Below are 17,537 nucleotides of genomic sequence, written 5' to 3' on the forward strand. Positions count from 1 at the left end.
GTTGGAATACTGCCCTGCGGCGGAGGGGATCATGCTCTGCTTCAGTATGTCACAGTACATTCATGGTTCCCTCAATGAACTGTGGCTCCCCAGTGCCGGCAGCACTCATGCAGCCCCAGACCATGACACTCCCACCACCATGCTTGACTGTAGGCAAGACACACTTGTCTTTGTACTCCTCACCTGGTTGCCATCACACATGCTTGACACCATCTGAACCAAATAAGTTTATCTTAGTCTGCTTGCCTTCAGCAAACTGCAGGCTTTCTTGTGCATCATCTTTAGAAGAGGCTTCTTTCTGGGAAGACAGCCATGCAGACCAATTTAATGCAGTGTGGCGTATGGTCTGAGCACTTACAGGCTGACCCCCACTGCTTCAACCTCTGCAGCAACGCTGGCAGCATTCATACATCCATTTCCCAAAGACAAGCTCTGGATATGACGCTAAGCACGTGCACTCCACTTCTTTGGTCAACCATGGCGAGGCCTGTTCTGAGTGGAACCTGTCCTGTTAAACCACTGTATGGTCTTGGCCACCGTGCTATGTAGAGCAACAATTCTTTTTTTCAGATCCTCAGAGTTCTTTGCCATGTTGAACTTCCAGTGACCAGTATGAGAGAGAAAATTATATATATATATATATATATATATATATATATATATATATATATATATATATATATATATATATATATATATATATATATATATATATATATATATATATATATATATATATGATGTAGCGTGGGTATGATAATTAATATTTAGGTATTATTATAATGATGATGTAAGTACTCTTCCGCAGCAACCCAATTCTTCCAGAGAGATGCACTTTATTGACTTCCAACACAGAACAAAGTCCAAAGTCCACAGATGACAAAAAGATCCGACAGAGTAGATATAATTCAGAACCCCATGTCTTAGGTCCGAGTGTGCATACACAGACAAGCCTCTCTCATACACAGACGAGCCTCACTCCCCAAACCTATAGACTGAATGCCGTGTTATATTCACTAAATATTGAATGGCTGAGCAATTTGATTGGCCGTTTCAATTTAGGACTTTGATTAGCTTTAGTCTTTCAAACAGACAACAACAAACAGCCGTGAACAGCCGTGAACCACCCCAATTTGCACTCCCGCATATCAACATCAACAAGTCCCCTTTAGATATGTGTATACCACCTGAACACCCTTTTGAATACCTTTTGGGAATACCTACATTCCTGCATATCAACAAGCCCCCCTGATAAATTAGCCCCACAGGAGGGAGCCTCCGCTAGGCCAACCCAAAACACTCCTTGATCCCATTGTTACCCCCTCAAGTCTAATTACCATCAATAAATATTTCTTCTATGGTCCTTTAAACAATGTACCCTTTGAAATGTTCAATTAGGTTAACAGCCCATACCTCACACCCCTAGGTAGACTTGCATGAGACTAACACATCAAAGGGTTTTCAGCTGTTATATTAAAATTGAGTTGGTTTGGACAAATAGACCATCGTCAACTCAATTCTGGCCTGGTTAATATTGACTGTATGTGTATATACATATAATAATGTCCCACATAAATCGGTGAACATTACAACAACACACACATACATATCTCCTAGGTATTTCTGATTTTGTGGTTCTGTCCTTTGACTGCTGCCCCCTACAGTTTCCTGTTGACAGTGTGTGAATTTATGAAAATATGTCTGGTTTTGAACAGCAATAATTTATGACCAATAGTATTTTCTTTTTGAAGAAATGAAACATACAACACTTCTAGCATTTCTGTTTCAGCAATTCAGGAAGTATTTCCACCAAATCAATTTAGGAAGAATGACAAACTGTCCTTAAATATTTGCATAAACTTTTAATTTTATAAGAAAAAAAAAAAAAAAAAAAAGTTTACATTGCTTCGTTTTCTATTTAACAAGACGTTAATTCTAAGCATTAGGTTTCCCAACCCTTTCCTCCAGGTTGCTGTGGTAACTTGAGACCGACAAGACCAGCGACTTCCTCAGGGGAACGGTCTCCTTTAGCATGGAATTCCTCATGGAAAATTAGTTGATTCCTGACACTTTGGAGAAGGCAGAAATAAGTGGAAGCCTGAAACTGAAGTTCTTGCTGAGCCTGGCAGAGCTTCTCACTAGTTACCTGTGAAAGTAAAAAATAAATATTTAAGCACAGCTATCTTTTTACAGCAGATTTTACAGCACTGAAAATAAGGTCTAATGCTGGCCACACACTTGGATCATTTTTTAGCAACTAGCATTTAAAGCTGTAGTAAACTCAAAACCGAACCACGCGGTAGTCATTTTTTACGGCACGGGTATGCCGTTTCTTCAGCGCGCATGCGCCGGTGACATTGGCAGATACATGGTGCACGTTTAGGAGATATTTACAGTACCTACAGGTAAGCCTTATTATAGGCTTACCTGTAGGTAAAAACATATAAATCCACTTTACTGCCACTTTAATAGGAAATGGATAGAGACAACTAGACTATTTTTTATTAAAGTATTTTACAGAAACCTGAATAAAGTTGTGAGTGTACAGCTGGACCTTAGGAAGTCAGGTGCATGCACGCTTACGTTTCATTAACCAGATCCACAGTCATGACTTCAGCACATGCTACTATTTATACTGTTGAATTTTAAAGGGGAAATTCAGCTTTATGCCATCTACCACATAGTTGGTAAGGTTGAATAAAGACTCCAGTCAATCCAGTTCAGTGTGTGTGTGTGTGTGTGTGTGTGTGTGAATCATTTCCCCTATCCCTATATACAGCGGGTAATAAGTATTGAACAGATCACTATTTTTCTAGGTAAATATATTTCTAAAGGGGCTATTGACATGAAATTTTCACGTCAAATAATAACCCATGCAATCCATACAAAGAAGCCAAAACAAATAAGTTCAGAAATTCAAGTTATGTGTAATAAAAATGGAATGACACAGGGAAAAAGTATTGAACGCATGAAGAAAAGGGAGGTGCAACAAGGCATGGAAACCAAGACACCAGCTGAAATCTATCAAGCAATCATGCCCCTTGCCAGTGCAAATTAATATCAGCTGGTTAAGTCTGAACTGATGGCCTATAAAAAGTTGCCACACGAGAAACATGATGGGTAAAAGCAAAGGAGCTCTCAAAAGACCTTTGCAACAATATTGTTGCAAAACATACTTACTGATGGCATTGGTTGCAGAAGGATTTCTAAACTTCTGAATGTTCCAGTGAGCACTGTTGGGGCCATAATCCAGAAGTGGAAAGAATAGCATTTCACCGTACACTGGCCACAACCAGGTGCTCCTCGCAAGATTTCTGACAGAGGAGTGAAAACAAGAGTTAGATTACTGGTAACTCTGTTGCTGGGAGTCGTCCGGGACAGCACTAGAGAGATAGGCTCCACCTCCAGAGGCAGGAAACAAAATTTAAATCCATAAAGGGTGGCTTCCGTCGCTCTTCCCCAGTCTTTATCCGAGAACTTCCCCGGAACGGCTTCTGAAACAAAAACACTTGTCCAAAGTTAAGCATATAGGGAGGGAATACCTGCTGGCCTGGACAACTCCCAGAAACAGAGTTACTGGTAAGTCTAACTCTGGTTTTCTCTAGTCTGTCCAGGACAGCACAAGAGAGGATCAACGAAAATTTACCAGATTAAGGGGGGGGGGGGGGGGGAGGAGTGACTACCGCTTGGAGGACTTTTCTCCCAAACGCTTGGTCTTGCGCTGTGATAAGGTCCAATCTATAGTGCTTCATGAAAGTCTAGTAGCTTGACCATGTTGCTGCTCGGCAAAAAAAACAAAAAACAAAAAAAACATTTTTTAAAATCTTGTAAACTTCCACAATAGCTTGTTTGACCCACCTTGTGATTGTGCCTTTCGGAGCTTGGAACCCCAATTTTTTTCCCGAATGCAAAATAAATAGAGCATTGGATTTTCTAATGCCTCCCGACAATTCCAGATACCGTAAGACACAGGCTCTCATGTCCGGCGGAATTCCGTTTCTTTTGGATTGGTTGAGGGCCCACAGAAAGAAGGCAAAACAATTTCCTGAGTCCTGTGTAATTTTGAAACCACTTTAGGCAAGAACCCCGGGTCTGTACGCAATACCAGTCTGTCTTCAAAAATTTTTCTGAAAAGTTCCTTAATGGAAAGTGCCTGCAGCTCGCTAATGCGCCTGGCTGTGGAGGAGATGGCCACTAAAAAGACATGAGACGAGGCTGATACCTGAACTTTCAATGTACTAATGGCCAGTTCTTGGTCCGTGCCATCTTGTAAAAACTCCAAGACGGCTGGAATATCTGCAGACACCTTCTTGGTGTCTAGCCATGAACAGAAAACTTTCCAATATTTAACATACATTGGTTACTTTCTTTCGCCTGGAAAGAATTGTATTTAACACCCTGTCTAAGAGCCCCTTAGACCTCAGGAGGCTTTCCTCAGACACCAAGCTGACAATTTCAGGCTCTGTATTTTCGGCAAAAGGACTGGGCCCTGGGACAGCAGAACCTTCCTGCCAGATACAGCAGTGTGAAAAGCCAAGGTCTCTTCAGCCAATAAGAGACCACCAGGATCATTGTGGTGTGCTCCTGAACAAACTTCCTCAGGTCCAGGGGAATGAGTTTGAATTGTGGGGGGGGGGGGGTATAGCGTAGACAAAATGCCAACTTCTGGGCAAAAGAGTCTATCCCCTTGACCCCTGCTTCTCTTTCCAACAAGAAGTACACTGGAACCTTGGCATCTGACTTGTTGGTGAACAAATCCACCTCTGGGAGTTCCCATTTCTCTGCCACTAGCTGGAAGACTTCCATGTTCAGTCCCCATTCTGACTCGTACACTTGGTGTAGGCTCAGAAAGTCCGCCACATGATTGTCCGCTCCCTTTAGATAAACCTAAGCACCCCCTGAAGGAGTGCAATTCCTCTAGCGGGACTTTTTTCGCGGGGTTACCTCTAATAAAGTAGAAAGTAGTAGAAATTTATAGTTTTTGTATAAAAATACTGTAGTTTATTAATTTAGCATCTAAAAATCATTACACATGACCTAACCATTATATATATATATATACATACATATACACACAATAAAATGGATGCATGTAAATGGGAAAAAGTGATTCTACAAATAAATGACTAAATGCAATGATACAGGTAATAAAGAACCAATGATCATAGAACCCGACGTTTCGAGGTAAGCAAAAGGGGTTGACCTCTTCTTCAGGGGTAACGACAATTGGTCAAAATTGATATTTCATCTAGAAAATTAAAAAGCAGAGCAAACATAAATGGATGAATATCTCAGGCATTCACAGCAGGAGGCAGTAGAGAGCATCTAGTTTACATTATAAAGGTCAATAGACCTTAACATATGTTATATCTTTAGTAAGTTCCAGGCATATACATGCAGAGATTTCATACTGACCCCTTAAGATTCATATAAACACTCCCAGGGACATTATCAGCATCTAATGTGAATCAGGAATTTGCCGCCCGTCACGGCCACACAGGGATCACAGAACCGAGGCTCAAGGAGATGGGGAAAATACCAGGTGAAAGTACTTTCTGCTGTCACTTCTCCATTCACTGTTACTTCCTTCTTTACACCCTTTTTGCATGTCTGTGTCCCCTATTTCTGGTTTGTTTTCCTTTCTTCTCCTCTTCCCCCTTAGCCAATCACATTCACTCCTTTCCCTTCCATTTATCCAGGCCGTGGGCTGTGTTAGCTCACTCAGCGCACCCGGGGGAGACCGAGGAGCGCTCCCTTCAGAGCGCTCCCGGACCCCCCTCTCTCTGGCAGTCTGTGTCATGGATCTCCATGACAACGGGCACGCCAGCTCTGCGCTGCGGGACTTCGAGGCGCATGGGGGAATCCTCCACGTCGCGCTGGCTCCGCCCCCCGCCAAACACAGCGCTGTCATACAGGTCCATCCCCTCCCTGTTGTGGATGCTTTCACTCCAGGGAGTGCTTTGTGGGGATAACGCTGTGTGTCGCTCTGCCCGGGGGATATCCTTGACAGACATCTCACGTCCTCCCTGCCTGTGACCAAAAAAAAAAAAAAAAAAAAAAAGCCCCATACTCATGGTTTAGCCAATCAGGTTGCTGATTGGACATCCCCACCCACTGCAATTAAACACACATTTAAACTCCTCCAGCACTGCATTAATCAGCTGCTACTGACACCACACAGACGTGCTTGGAGGAAGCTGAGACAGGCAGGTAAATGCATGGACCCCCTCTGGTTGGGATGTTTGGAAATTTTACAGACGGTTAACCGCTTACTTACCTATAATATTTCCCTGTTGTGTTTTATAATCTGCAGACTTATGCGGACTCGCACCCAACCAGGGAACCTGCATACTTTCTTGGACCCCTGCCCATTTTTGATTCTGGGGTATCATTTAAATACCTCCTGTTGCTGAAATTGGGACCCATGATCTGGTTCCTTTTATCCCCAGTTTTTAGGTACGTGTCATATATGTTCTATATTTACAATCTCGGGTAAATCTGCTAACCCCAATATTCCTTACAATTCTGAGAATAGTATTATATTTATACTAGGCTCTCTTTTTGAAGACTCTCATTGAAATATTTTCATTGAAGCAGGATTGTACTCCCCCACCCTCTAACTCCATCAAACATGCTGTCTCAAGCCTTCGCAGTGAGGGGAGGACTGTGTCTGTTCTTATACTGGGGATATCCTTTGTGAAGCAACCTCAGTCCACCCTGGTTCTTTTTCCTGTGATTCACCTGGTATTTTCCCCATCTCCTTGAGCCTCGGTTCTGTGATCCCTGTGTGGCCGTGACGGGCGGCAAATTCCTGATTCGCATTAGATGCTGATAATGTCCCTGGGAGTGTTTATATGAATCTTAAGGGGTCAGTATGAAATCTCTGCATGTATATGCCTGGAACTTACTAAAGATATAACATATGTTAATGTCTATTGACCTTTATAATGTAAACTAGATGCTCTCTACTGCCTCCTGCTGTGAATGCCTGAGATATTCATCCATTTATGTTTGCTCTGCTTTTTGTTAATTTTCTAGATGAAATATCCATTTTGACCAATTGTCGTTACCCCTGAAGAAGAGGTCAGCCCCTTTTGCTTACCTCGAAACGTCGGGTTCTATGATCATTGGTTCTTTATTACCTGTATCATTGCATTTAGTCATTTATTTGTAGAATCACTTTTTCCCATTTACATGCATCCATTTTATTGTGTATATATATGGTTAGGTCATGTGTAATGATTTTTAGATGCTAAATTAATAAACTACAGTATTTTTATACAAAAACTATAAACTTCTACTACTTTCTACTTTATTAGAGGTAACCCCGCGAAAAAAGTCCCGCTAAAGGAATTGCACTCCTTCAGGGGGTGCTTAGGTTTGGCTAAAAATTGGGATGGGGGCTCACCTCTAGAAAAAAATATACAGTGCCTATTGGGATGACACCTCCATGCTCCCTTTAGATGGACCACAAATAAATATCGACCTCAGGTTCCTCTCGGCCCAAGAAAAGATGGCGCTCGCCAGCCTGATTAAGGATGGAAACCATGATCCCCTTGTTTGTTTACATAAGACACTGCTGCCACACTGTCTGAGAGGACTTGTATGTGGTGGTTTTTTAGCTCTTTGGCTAATGCTCTTAGCACCTCCCAGACTGCTTGCAACTCCCTCCAGTTGGCTGATCTTTGGGACTGCGTTTTCTATCAGCGCCCTTGGGCTACTCTTGACCCTCAGTGGGCCCCCCAGCCCCAGGCACTGGCTTCCGTGGTAATTAGGGTTGTCCCGATACCGATACTAGTATCGGTATCGGCACCGATGCCGAGCATTTGCCCAAGTACTTGTACTCGGGCAAATGCTCCCGATGCTTCCCCCGATACCTAGAGGACAGCTGTGATCGGCGGTGGGGGAGTTACAAGATTCTCCCCCCCGCCGGCTTTCAGCTGCTTTAGTGACACAGCGGTGATCGCTCACCGCTGACTGTTACTGCATCCTCCTCCATGTCCCCTCCTTTCCTCTGTCCCTCTCCGCTGTCCCCCTCCGTTCCCCTCTCCTTCTCTGTGCCTCTCCGCTGTGACTGTCCCCTCCGTTCCCCTCTCCTTCTCTGTGCCTCTCCGCTGTGACTGTCCCCTCCGTTCCCCTCTCCTCCTCTGTGCCTCTCCGCTGTGACTGTCCCCTCCGTTCCCCTCTCCTTCTCTGTGCCTCTCCGCTGTGGCTGTCCCCTCCGTTCCCCTCTCCTCCTCTGTGCCTCTCCGCTGTGACTGTCCCCTCCGTTCCCCTCTCCTTCTCTGTGCCTCTCCGCTGTGACTGTCCCCCTCCGTTCCCCTCTCCTTCTCTGTGCCTCTCCGCTGTGACTGTTCCCTCCGATCCCCTCTCCTTCTCTGTGCCTCTCCGCTGTGACTGTCCCCTCCGATCCCCTCTCCTTCTCTGTGCCTCTCCGCTGTGACTGTCCCCTCCGATCCCCTCTCCTTCTCTGTGCCTCTCCGCTGTGACTGTCCCCTCCGATCCCCTCTCCTTCTCTGTGCCTCTCCGCTGTGACTGTTCCCTCCGATCCCCTCTCCTTCTCTGTGCCTCTCCGCTGTGACTGTCCCCTCCGATCCCCTCTCCTTCTCTGTGCCTCTCCGCTGTGACTGTCCCCTCCGATCCCCTCTCCTTTTCTGTCCCCCTCCGTTCCGCCGTCCTCCTCCTCCTTGCTTTGTGAATAGACAGAGTCAGCTGACTCTGTCCATTCACATAACTGAAACATTGTAATCTCCTGTGATTACGATGTCTCAGTTTATGAATGGAGAGGAGCCGCTGTCTTCTCTCCATTCATTCTCAGTGCAGCTGAGGCTGCAGAGAAAGGGACTGGGGAATCTCTATCCTCGGTCTCTTTCTCTGTCTCAAGGGGGAGATATCAGAGGTCTGTTAAGACCCCTGATATCTCACCAAAGCCCCCCAACAGCGCTGATAAAAAAAAAAAAAAAAAAAAAAAAAAAAAAAACACACATATTGCAATAAAGTATAAAAAAAATATTATTTTAAAAAATAAAAATTGTAAATAAATAAAAAAAAAACAAAAACACACACACATACACCGTTCACCCTCTCCCCCCCCCCAAAAAAAGAAAGCAGTGTTAAAAAAAAAAAAACACACTGTCACGTGACATTAAAAAAAAGTATCGGTATCGGCGAGTACTTGAAAAAAAGTATCGGTACTTGTACTCGGTCCTAAAAAAGTGGTATCGGGACAACCCTAGTGGTAATACAGGCGGACACCGGAAGAGACTATAGTAGACCCTGCACAAGGTTCTCTTCGTTCCTCCACCAACACAGAGACCTTTTGGTCTTTGGAGATAGGTGGAAAGTGGCGTCCAGCGATTCGTGCACCCCATCCCAGCTGCTCAGGATATTGGCCTGGAGACACCTGAAATGGGCCCTTGCCCAGGGTACTGCTAGGATTGTTGCTGCCAGAAGGCCTAGACCCGACATGGCCGAACAGATGGACACTACCAGATTGTTTTGAAAAAAGGCTGCTGTTGCTTTTACTTTTTTCACTTTTTCCTCTGCAAGATAGATTTTCCGCATCACCCCAGATCTTCCAAAAAGGAAACGGCCACTCGCAGGTCTCCTTGTAATTGGAGCGCAGAGGGGGCAAAAAATAAAAGGTTGTCCAAGTATGGGATGACAGATTCCTTTTAGCCTCAGGGGGCCCAGTGCCTCTGCCAGGACTTTCGTAAAAAGGGGGGCTATGGCTGTTTTTTGGGGGGTTTCGAGGTTTGACAGCATTGACTTTATAGCCTTCATTCCTTTCTTTCTTTGCATGTCCCAGTTGCCTCCTTGTAAACAAATTTATCAATACAGGGTTTACAAAAGGGGCTTGTTCCACCCTTCGTTGAATTTGTTTGCACAAGATGGACACCTCTTCTTCCCCCGATCTCTCTGGTTCTTTGGGCTGAGCCTGAGACAAGAGGAGGAGAGAAGAGAAGGGAAGGGAGGCACCCGCCGTTGATGGGACTCGCATGACTCTTTAGCCTGGATCCTGTCTCAATAGGGGGAGGGGGGGGGGAAATGGGTGCTAGCACTGAGTCCACCCCCCCGCCCTGTAGTCCAAAGGCAAATCTGAGCTGGGCCGGCACCACTGCCACTTGGTTCTGCTAAGTCTGCCAAGTCCTACTGGAGCATCACGATGCTGTTGGTGGATCAGGACTGCCCGCTTGCCGTGCCTGGTGTTTTTTAAACTGCCATGAATTCTGCGTCCACGCTCGCTGCGCGACCTGGAAACGGGAAGCGATGTGCTGGAGGTCCCTGCCCTCCTCCTGCATTCCCCAGGCTATTAATGGAGGATTAGCTCCTTGCAGCCTGACTTGGGCACTTAGATGCCTGCCATCCCTGCTTACAGGTACCTGCAGACCTTCTTCCCCCTCCTCCTTAGGCAGCCCTGCCTAGGCTCAGGGGGAAGGAGAGCTCCCATCCAGCCTCCTCCGGTGGAGGAAACACAGACTGGAGAAGAGGGACGGAAGCCGCCCTTTATGGATTTAAAGTTTCCTGCCTACGGAGGCAGAGCCTCTCTAGTGCTGTCCTGGATAGACTAGAGAAAAGAATTATCAGAAGAGTTGTCCAAGAGCCAAGGACGGAGCACTTGTGGAGAGCTTCAGAAAGACCTGGAATTAGCAGGTACAATTGTTTAAAAGAAAACAATAAGTAATGCACTCAACTGCAATGGCCTGTATGCACGCTCACCACGCAAGACTCCATTGCTAAAAGAAAAAGCATATTGAAGCTTGTTTAAAGTTTGCTGCACAACATTTAGACAAGTCTGTGAAATACAGGGAGAATATAGTTTGGTCATACAAGACCAAAATTGAACTCTTTGGATGCCATAATACACAACATGTTTGGAGGTCAAATGGCATTCCACATCACCCCACAAACACCATACCAACAGTGAAATTTGGGAGGTGGGAACATCATGGTGTGGGGCTGCTTTTTAGCATACGGTACTGGCAAACTTCGTATCGATGGAAGGATGAATGGTAACATGTACCAAGACATTCTTGATAAAAATTTGCTGCCATTTTCCAGGATGATGAAGAGGAAACCATGGTGGACATTTCAGCAAGACAAATCATCCCAGACACAAAGCCAAGGAAACTCTTAAAATGGTTTCAAAGAAAGAAAAGAAATGAAAAAAGCCACTAGAATGGGCCATGCCAATCACCTGACTTGAATTCAATAGAAAATCAATCAATGGAGAGAACTAAAGATCAGACTTCCCCCTTGCAGGGTCTTTTGGGAATTATTGAAGATGAGGAGATGATGTGGCTACGAAACTGTTCCTTAGACTCCTTTTCTTTGGTGTCCATAAGCTCATAGCAAGTAGGTGAATATATACTGAGAACCTGACGCTGGGCATGTGGAAGAATGTAGTCAGTAAATGCTGACCTTCTGCTCTACCACATGACATACGAGACACATGGTTCTCCCAAGAAGTTTAGGAAGATGCGTTATCGCTGGATGGATTCTGATACCCTGGAGGGAGAGGTAGATAATTGCAACTAATTCATATGGGAAGAAAAATTGTTGATGTTTTGTTTAGTAAGCTCTTACTCTGGGTGTGGAAATACACATTGCAGGGATTGGGGGTTTAATTGCCATTGGTTTATGCTTGACTAAAGATTGGTGTGTGTGTGTGTGTGTGTGTATAAAAGTGTAAATGTAATAAAATTGGGTTTAAATTTACTAGGTGCTATTCTTCTGTTTTTTAGGTTAGGTGCTCTTCTGTACGTAATCTTGGGCTTAGCCAATTTTCAGAAAAAGGGTATCTTGAGGAGTTGGTAGAAACAGCATACCATACGATCTGTCAGGACTATTGGGGTCAAAAAGAATTAAATTCCTGAGGAGAGATAGAGTAAGTGTAAATATATATATATATATATATATATATACACACACACACACACACACACACACACACACTAAAGAGGTTAACTTTAGCTCATGGTCTTCCAAACTAAGGACCCCTCACCAGAAGGTTTTAAGTGTATTAAGTTCTATTAAGATTGTAAATTCATTCTGCCAACCTGTAAAGATAAGGAAAAAAAAAAAAAAAAGTCCACAGGCAGTGTTTAGACTCATATTTCAAATGAGCTCACAGACCTAATTTTTGTTTCCAGGAATGAGAGAAAGGGCTTATTCAAATACGACCATATGAAACATATTGTATTATGTATTGCAAAAACAATCATATTAGCTATAATGCCAAATATATATTTCCGTTATATTGAAGTAATTATATGCATATTTGAACAGCATCACATATTTTGGTTTGTGCATTTTTGTTATAGGAGTATTATAAAGAAAATATAAAATGTGCTCATTATTCATTGTCGAATATTAATCATAAAAATATTAGTATACAAGAGGTATATGGTTCAAATACTGTATAGGAGTTGGTATGTTTAGGAGTTCTATTAATGAGAATATTCATGAATAGCAAATTGCTGTTTGCTTATAGTCAGACTCATGACTTCACTTTCAAGGTATTTAGAACATGAGTTCATTGTGTGGGGATATTTTCTCAAACACATATATTTCAAGAGGAGCTGGAATGTCTTGGAAAGTTGACACACGAATGTCAACTTTAGACAATTCATAGCTTTCTGTTAAGCCCAACGTTAAAAAGGTCATATGAAGATTAATTTTGGACAAATGAAAATAATTTTCAAATTCTTATCCTATACTGCCCCTGGTGGTGAAAATATTAAGAATCCAAGATGGCCACCCAGACAAGATTGTCATAGTTACATGGAAACAACCTGTCATTTTACAGCAATTATGTAGTAGTGACACACACACACCACTTTTTGGGTGTTATAAAAGAGTATACACATAGCAGAGAAAAGGACAATCGTGAGGGGGGTCTGAAAGAATCTTGGAAGACAAGAGGAGAAGGAGAGAGCGCAGAGATGTAGGAATGTTGGAGAAGTCCTGTGGGACACTTAACTTGATGCTTCTCAAAACAGATTTGTTTAAGCCATGGTAAAAGTATTAATCTTTTAATTTTTACCTTTTTGGGTAATTGAAGTGGTTTGAGCATATACTTAAAATTAAACCAATCAATATTGGTAGTTCAGCTTTGAAGTGAATGAATTCTAACTGCAGTACGAATTAATTTTGCTATTAAACCAAGGGAGAGAGAGATATATCTATCGCTAGGGGGTGGCTACTGGGGCCCATAGCCCCAAGTCTCTTTCCGCAGGGTCCCTGCCTAACCAGCGGGCGGGCTGCATGAGAGGAGAGAAGCGGGGGGGGCGTATCCTGGCCGCCGAGCAGTATGGCCATGTGATCCGCTGCTGCTCCGCTTCTCGGGGTGAAAAACCCAGCTCTCTGCATCCTTGCCCACCAATTCTGTCTCTCCCAGGGAGGAGAAGATCCCTGCACACCAGCGGACCATGACCCAGCGGCGATTGCAGACAACGGGTTCCCGCCGCCTCACAGATTTCTTCATGAAGCCGCCGCACACAGCAGTCCAAGATGGCGCCGCGGAGAACCCTGCCTCACCACAACCACTGCCCAGTGACTGTCACCCAGATTCTGACATGGATGAGTCCCACAGCTGAAGCCTCCTTCTCCTCCTCATCTGACAGAGGTAAGAGAGCTGCAGTCTCATCACCCACTAAGCTGCGCTCAGCCAAAAAGCAGAGCTGGGCTTCACTGCCAGAACAGCCCACTGATCATGAGGATAACACAGACTTCCTCTCTGCCTTACCTGCAGCAGATGTCAGAGGCTACTCTAAAAGAGGAGAGAAGAGAGCGGGCGGATGAGCAGAGACATCATCTCTCACTGCCCACCCCACATCACCGCTTTCCTGCCCTCACTAGATGGACCAGTGCTGCAAGCTTGCCACCAATGCAAGGACAATGCACATTTGGTGGCACTGGTTGGCATGGCAAGTGACAATCCACAATCTGCATCAGGTGGCAGGTGATGTGGCAAGCAACAAGCTGCATCTGGTGCCAGATGTGGCAAGTGACATGTCCAGGGCTCCCACTGATTCCGCATTATGGCAAGTTGAACCACTTCATTATATATTAGAATGTAACAGAAAAACAATGCGCTGCAATCACCCTGACACCATATCAACCATGCTGACATGATGATTGAAGCGCCAACACCAGCCATTGCCTGCTATGGGATATATATATTTCACAAAACTGACTTCAAAGTTATAGTATGTTTTGAACCATTGATTCAATCTAAATTAAAAAAAAAATAATTATATATATATATATATATATCTTGGTTAAAATTACTACGTTTGTATATGGTTAACAAAATTGTCCATATGCTGTAAAAAAAGAGGTTGAAGCTTTAAGGTTTGTTTTCAGAAGGACAACACCTAGTCCATTTATACAAGTTCGTGGAAGCACGGAAAGCTATTCACTAATGCCGCATACACACAATGGGAATTTCGGCCCGCAAAAGACCGATGAGTTTTTAGTGGGAAAATGCGACCGCGTGTATGCTCCATCGGTTTTTTGCTGGCGGAATTCCAGCCAGCAAAAGATTGAGAGCATGCTCTTAATTTTTCGGTCGGGAAAAGTTCCTATGCAAAAATGCGATCGTCTGTGGCAATTCTGATGTGCAGAATTCCTACGCATGCTCGGAAGCATTGAACTTCATTTTCTCGGCTCGTCATAGTGTTGTACGTCACTGCGTTCTTGACGGTCGTAATTTCAGCTAACTTTTGCAAGACCGTGCGTATGCAAGGCAAACTTGAGCGGAATCCCGTCGGAAAAGCATGGTAAAAAAGCAGGAGTAGTATGGCGCTGCCCTTATGGAGACAAAGATATTTTTCTTCTTTGTAGTAAATGTGTTACCTAGTGACCTAATTCTTAAAGAATTGCTTCTAAAGCCTGTATGTGTCAAAAGGTTGAATAAAAACTGACTGGTGATGGATTTTTTCTATTAAAAGTGAAAAATGCAACATATGGTGCTCCAATTATTCAGCACAGGTGCATTGTGCGCTTTAAATTAGGTAATAAATTAGGTAAATAGTTGTGGATATGGATACAATACCACCTAAGTGGAAAGTATAAAAAAGGAAAACAGGAGTAGTATGGCGCTGCCCTTATGGAGACAAAAGGACTTTCTTTAAAATAAACAATAGCTTTATAATTCCTAAAGTATTGCTTCTAAGCCTGTGTGTGCCAAATAATTAAATAAAATCTGTGACTGGTGCTGAGTACTTACTATTAAAGGTACAATTGCAACAGTGTGCTTCAATTATTCAGCAAAAGTGCATGGTGCAACATCACTAACGTGACCAGTGTTAAACCATAAAAATTTATACAAAATTGTGCAAATTATCCATCATATATAGTGACTGATGTGCTGTGACCAGTAATAGTTGGATAGGAAAAGTTCCGTTTATGAAAAAACAAGTTCTTTTTAAAATTGTTTTGAAGTGTTCAATCTCTGAGAGTCAAATATCTGTAGGAAAACTTCTTATCCAGGTGCTGGTTTCTTTAATTAGTGCCTTGTCTGCATGCTCTGACAATGCTTGCACTCACCGGATTTTTCTTTCCCCTGCAGGGGTATGCGCGGTCACAGTGTCTGCCACTGTGCAGCAATCAAGGATATCCCCCAAACTTTACTTGCATATTGTGGTGTAGTAATTACATGTAAAGGAAAGAAGGTATGCCCATCGCGTAAAACCATAAGAGAACTTTTATTAAAGCTTAATAAAATATATGTACTCACATTTCAAATGAAAAAAAAAAAAATCAAGCATAGAAAAAGTTAACGAATTCCCTTTGTTAGAGGTGCTGCAAGACGTCCGTAGCCCGCCCTACGCGCGTTTCGTCGTCAGACTTCTACTGGGGCGTTCATCTTGCTGTACCTCCTGGGTTAAAATAGTGTGGCCCGTAATAAGTGCAACTATTATTGGATCGGCGGCCATTTTTGCTAAGGTTTTGAGGACCGAAGCCTAATGGGATTGTGCATTGGGTTGTTAGCAGCCATTTTCTTGGGGATATTATAGACCGAAGCCTAGTAGAACTATCCATTGGATTCTTATGGCGGCCATTTTCTTGGGGATATTGTGGACCGAAGCCCGGGTAGTGCGCATTCGCTTAGCTATTAATGAGGGAACGTTAAGTCCGAGCTGTCAGCAAAGAACGTCACCGTTGACGCTCGGCCGCATTCTTTCTTCCCCCCACTTATTAGAATCTGAGCTGGCTTCCGGGTCGGTGACACCGACCAGGGCACTGCTAATCGATTTTTTAGAAAAAATATATGCACATACTGGTCCCACTATTACCCTATGTTCTAATGGTTTAAACATACATGACAAAGATTGACATTTTAAAAAATTAAATGAAATAGAATAAAAGTACATGTAATATTTGAATCATAAAATTTTATATATATATATATATATATATATATATATATATATATATATATATATATATATATATATATATATATATATATATATATATATATATATATATATTTATTTATTATCTCTCTATATCTATCTATCTCTATCTCTCTATCCATACACACACACACACATATATACACACACATACAACCAGGGGAGGTTATCCTTATACCATTTTTACGTCATTATTTATTTATATATGTTTTAGAACTAAGGTTGGAAGCAGTAATGGGTACTGCATTGGATAAGGCAAGAGGGTGTGTGTTACACATAATCTATATATAGTTGGGGGCTTTAAATTATATTCTGTATGTGTGCTCCTAAGTGACCTTAATTTGAATTAGAGTGGGAGTTGAGGAGTTTCTTAGGAAGTTAAAGTGCATGTTTCAGATCTCATGGACAGTGAGAAATAGACAATGGGACATTAAAAATAAAAAAAATATAGATATTAAAAAAAAAAAAAAAAAAAATTTTTATTTCTTTAAAATTTTCAAAAAAAAAAAAAAAATGTTTTTTCTTTCCCCTTGATTGTTAAAAATTATGGATTATAGTTCTAGAAATTTGTGAGGAAAAACAGTTTAGATCCACGTCTATGTTCATTCCTGCCCGTTGGAGGGTGCCCAGCAGGAAGATCCATTTGGTCTCATTTTGTGAGATTTAGATTTTTTTTATTCTCACCCCTCCAATGTCCTTTAATTTTATCGATCCCATAGAATACCATACATGACGGGTCCTTATTGTGATAGTCTTTAAAATGTCTTGAGACGCTGTGTTTAGGATATCCGTTTTTGATGTTTGTTACGTGTTCCCTGATTCTAACGTGTAGCTGTCTTGTCATCCGACCCACGTATGGTATAGGGCACGGGCATTCCAGTACATAGGTCACATGGGTACTGTTGCAGGTTATGAGCTCTTTTATGTTATAGTCTTTGCCATTATTTGCTGATCTAAATGTTATTTTCCTATTGGTTTTTTTGGTGCTTTTACACGGTAGGCATTTTCCACACTTGAAAAATCCTTTCAGGTTTTTTTATTTTTTTAATCTGTTTTGGTGGGTCTAGAGCGTTATGCGCCAATTTATTTCTAAGTGGAGGGGCTTTTCTGTAG

The 17,537-nt window shown here is 42.7% G+C and overlaps 1 protein-coding gene across 1 annotated transcript in view; it reads right to left on the reverse strand.

Annotated features, from left to right (window-relative positions):
- Positions 1-1,848: 1,848 nt before the first annotated feature.
- Positions 1,849-17,537, reverse strand: part of FMC1 (formation of mitochondrial complex V assembly factor 1 homolog) — a 56,715-nt gene continuing 41,026 nt past the window's right edge. The window contains exon 2 of the mRNA XM_073592803.1: positions 1,849-2,146. Within this exon, the coding sequence (XP_073448904.1) occupies positions 1,943-2,146 (204 nt within the window). The 3' untranslated portion in view covers positions 1,849-1,942. The remainder of the gene's footprint in view (positions 2,147-17,537) is intronic.

Source organism: Aquarana catesbeiana, linkage group LG07 (assembly GCF_042186555.1).
Source record: "Aquarana catesbeiana isolate 2022-GZ linkage group LG07, ASM4218655v1, whole genome shotgun sequence".
In the NCBI taxonomy this organism is placed as follows: Eukaryota; Metazoa; Chordata; class Amphibia; order Anura; family Ranidae; genus Aquarana; species Aquarana catesbeiana.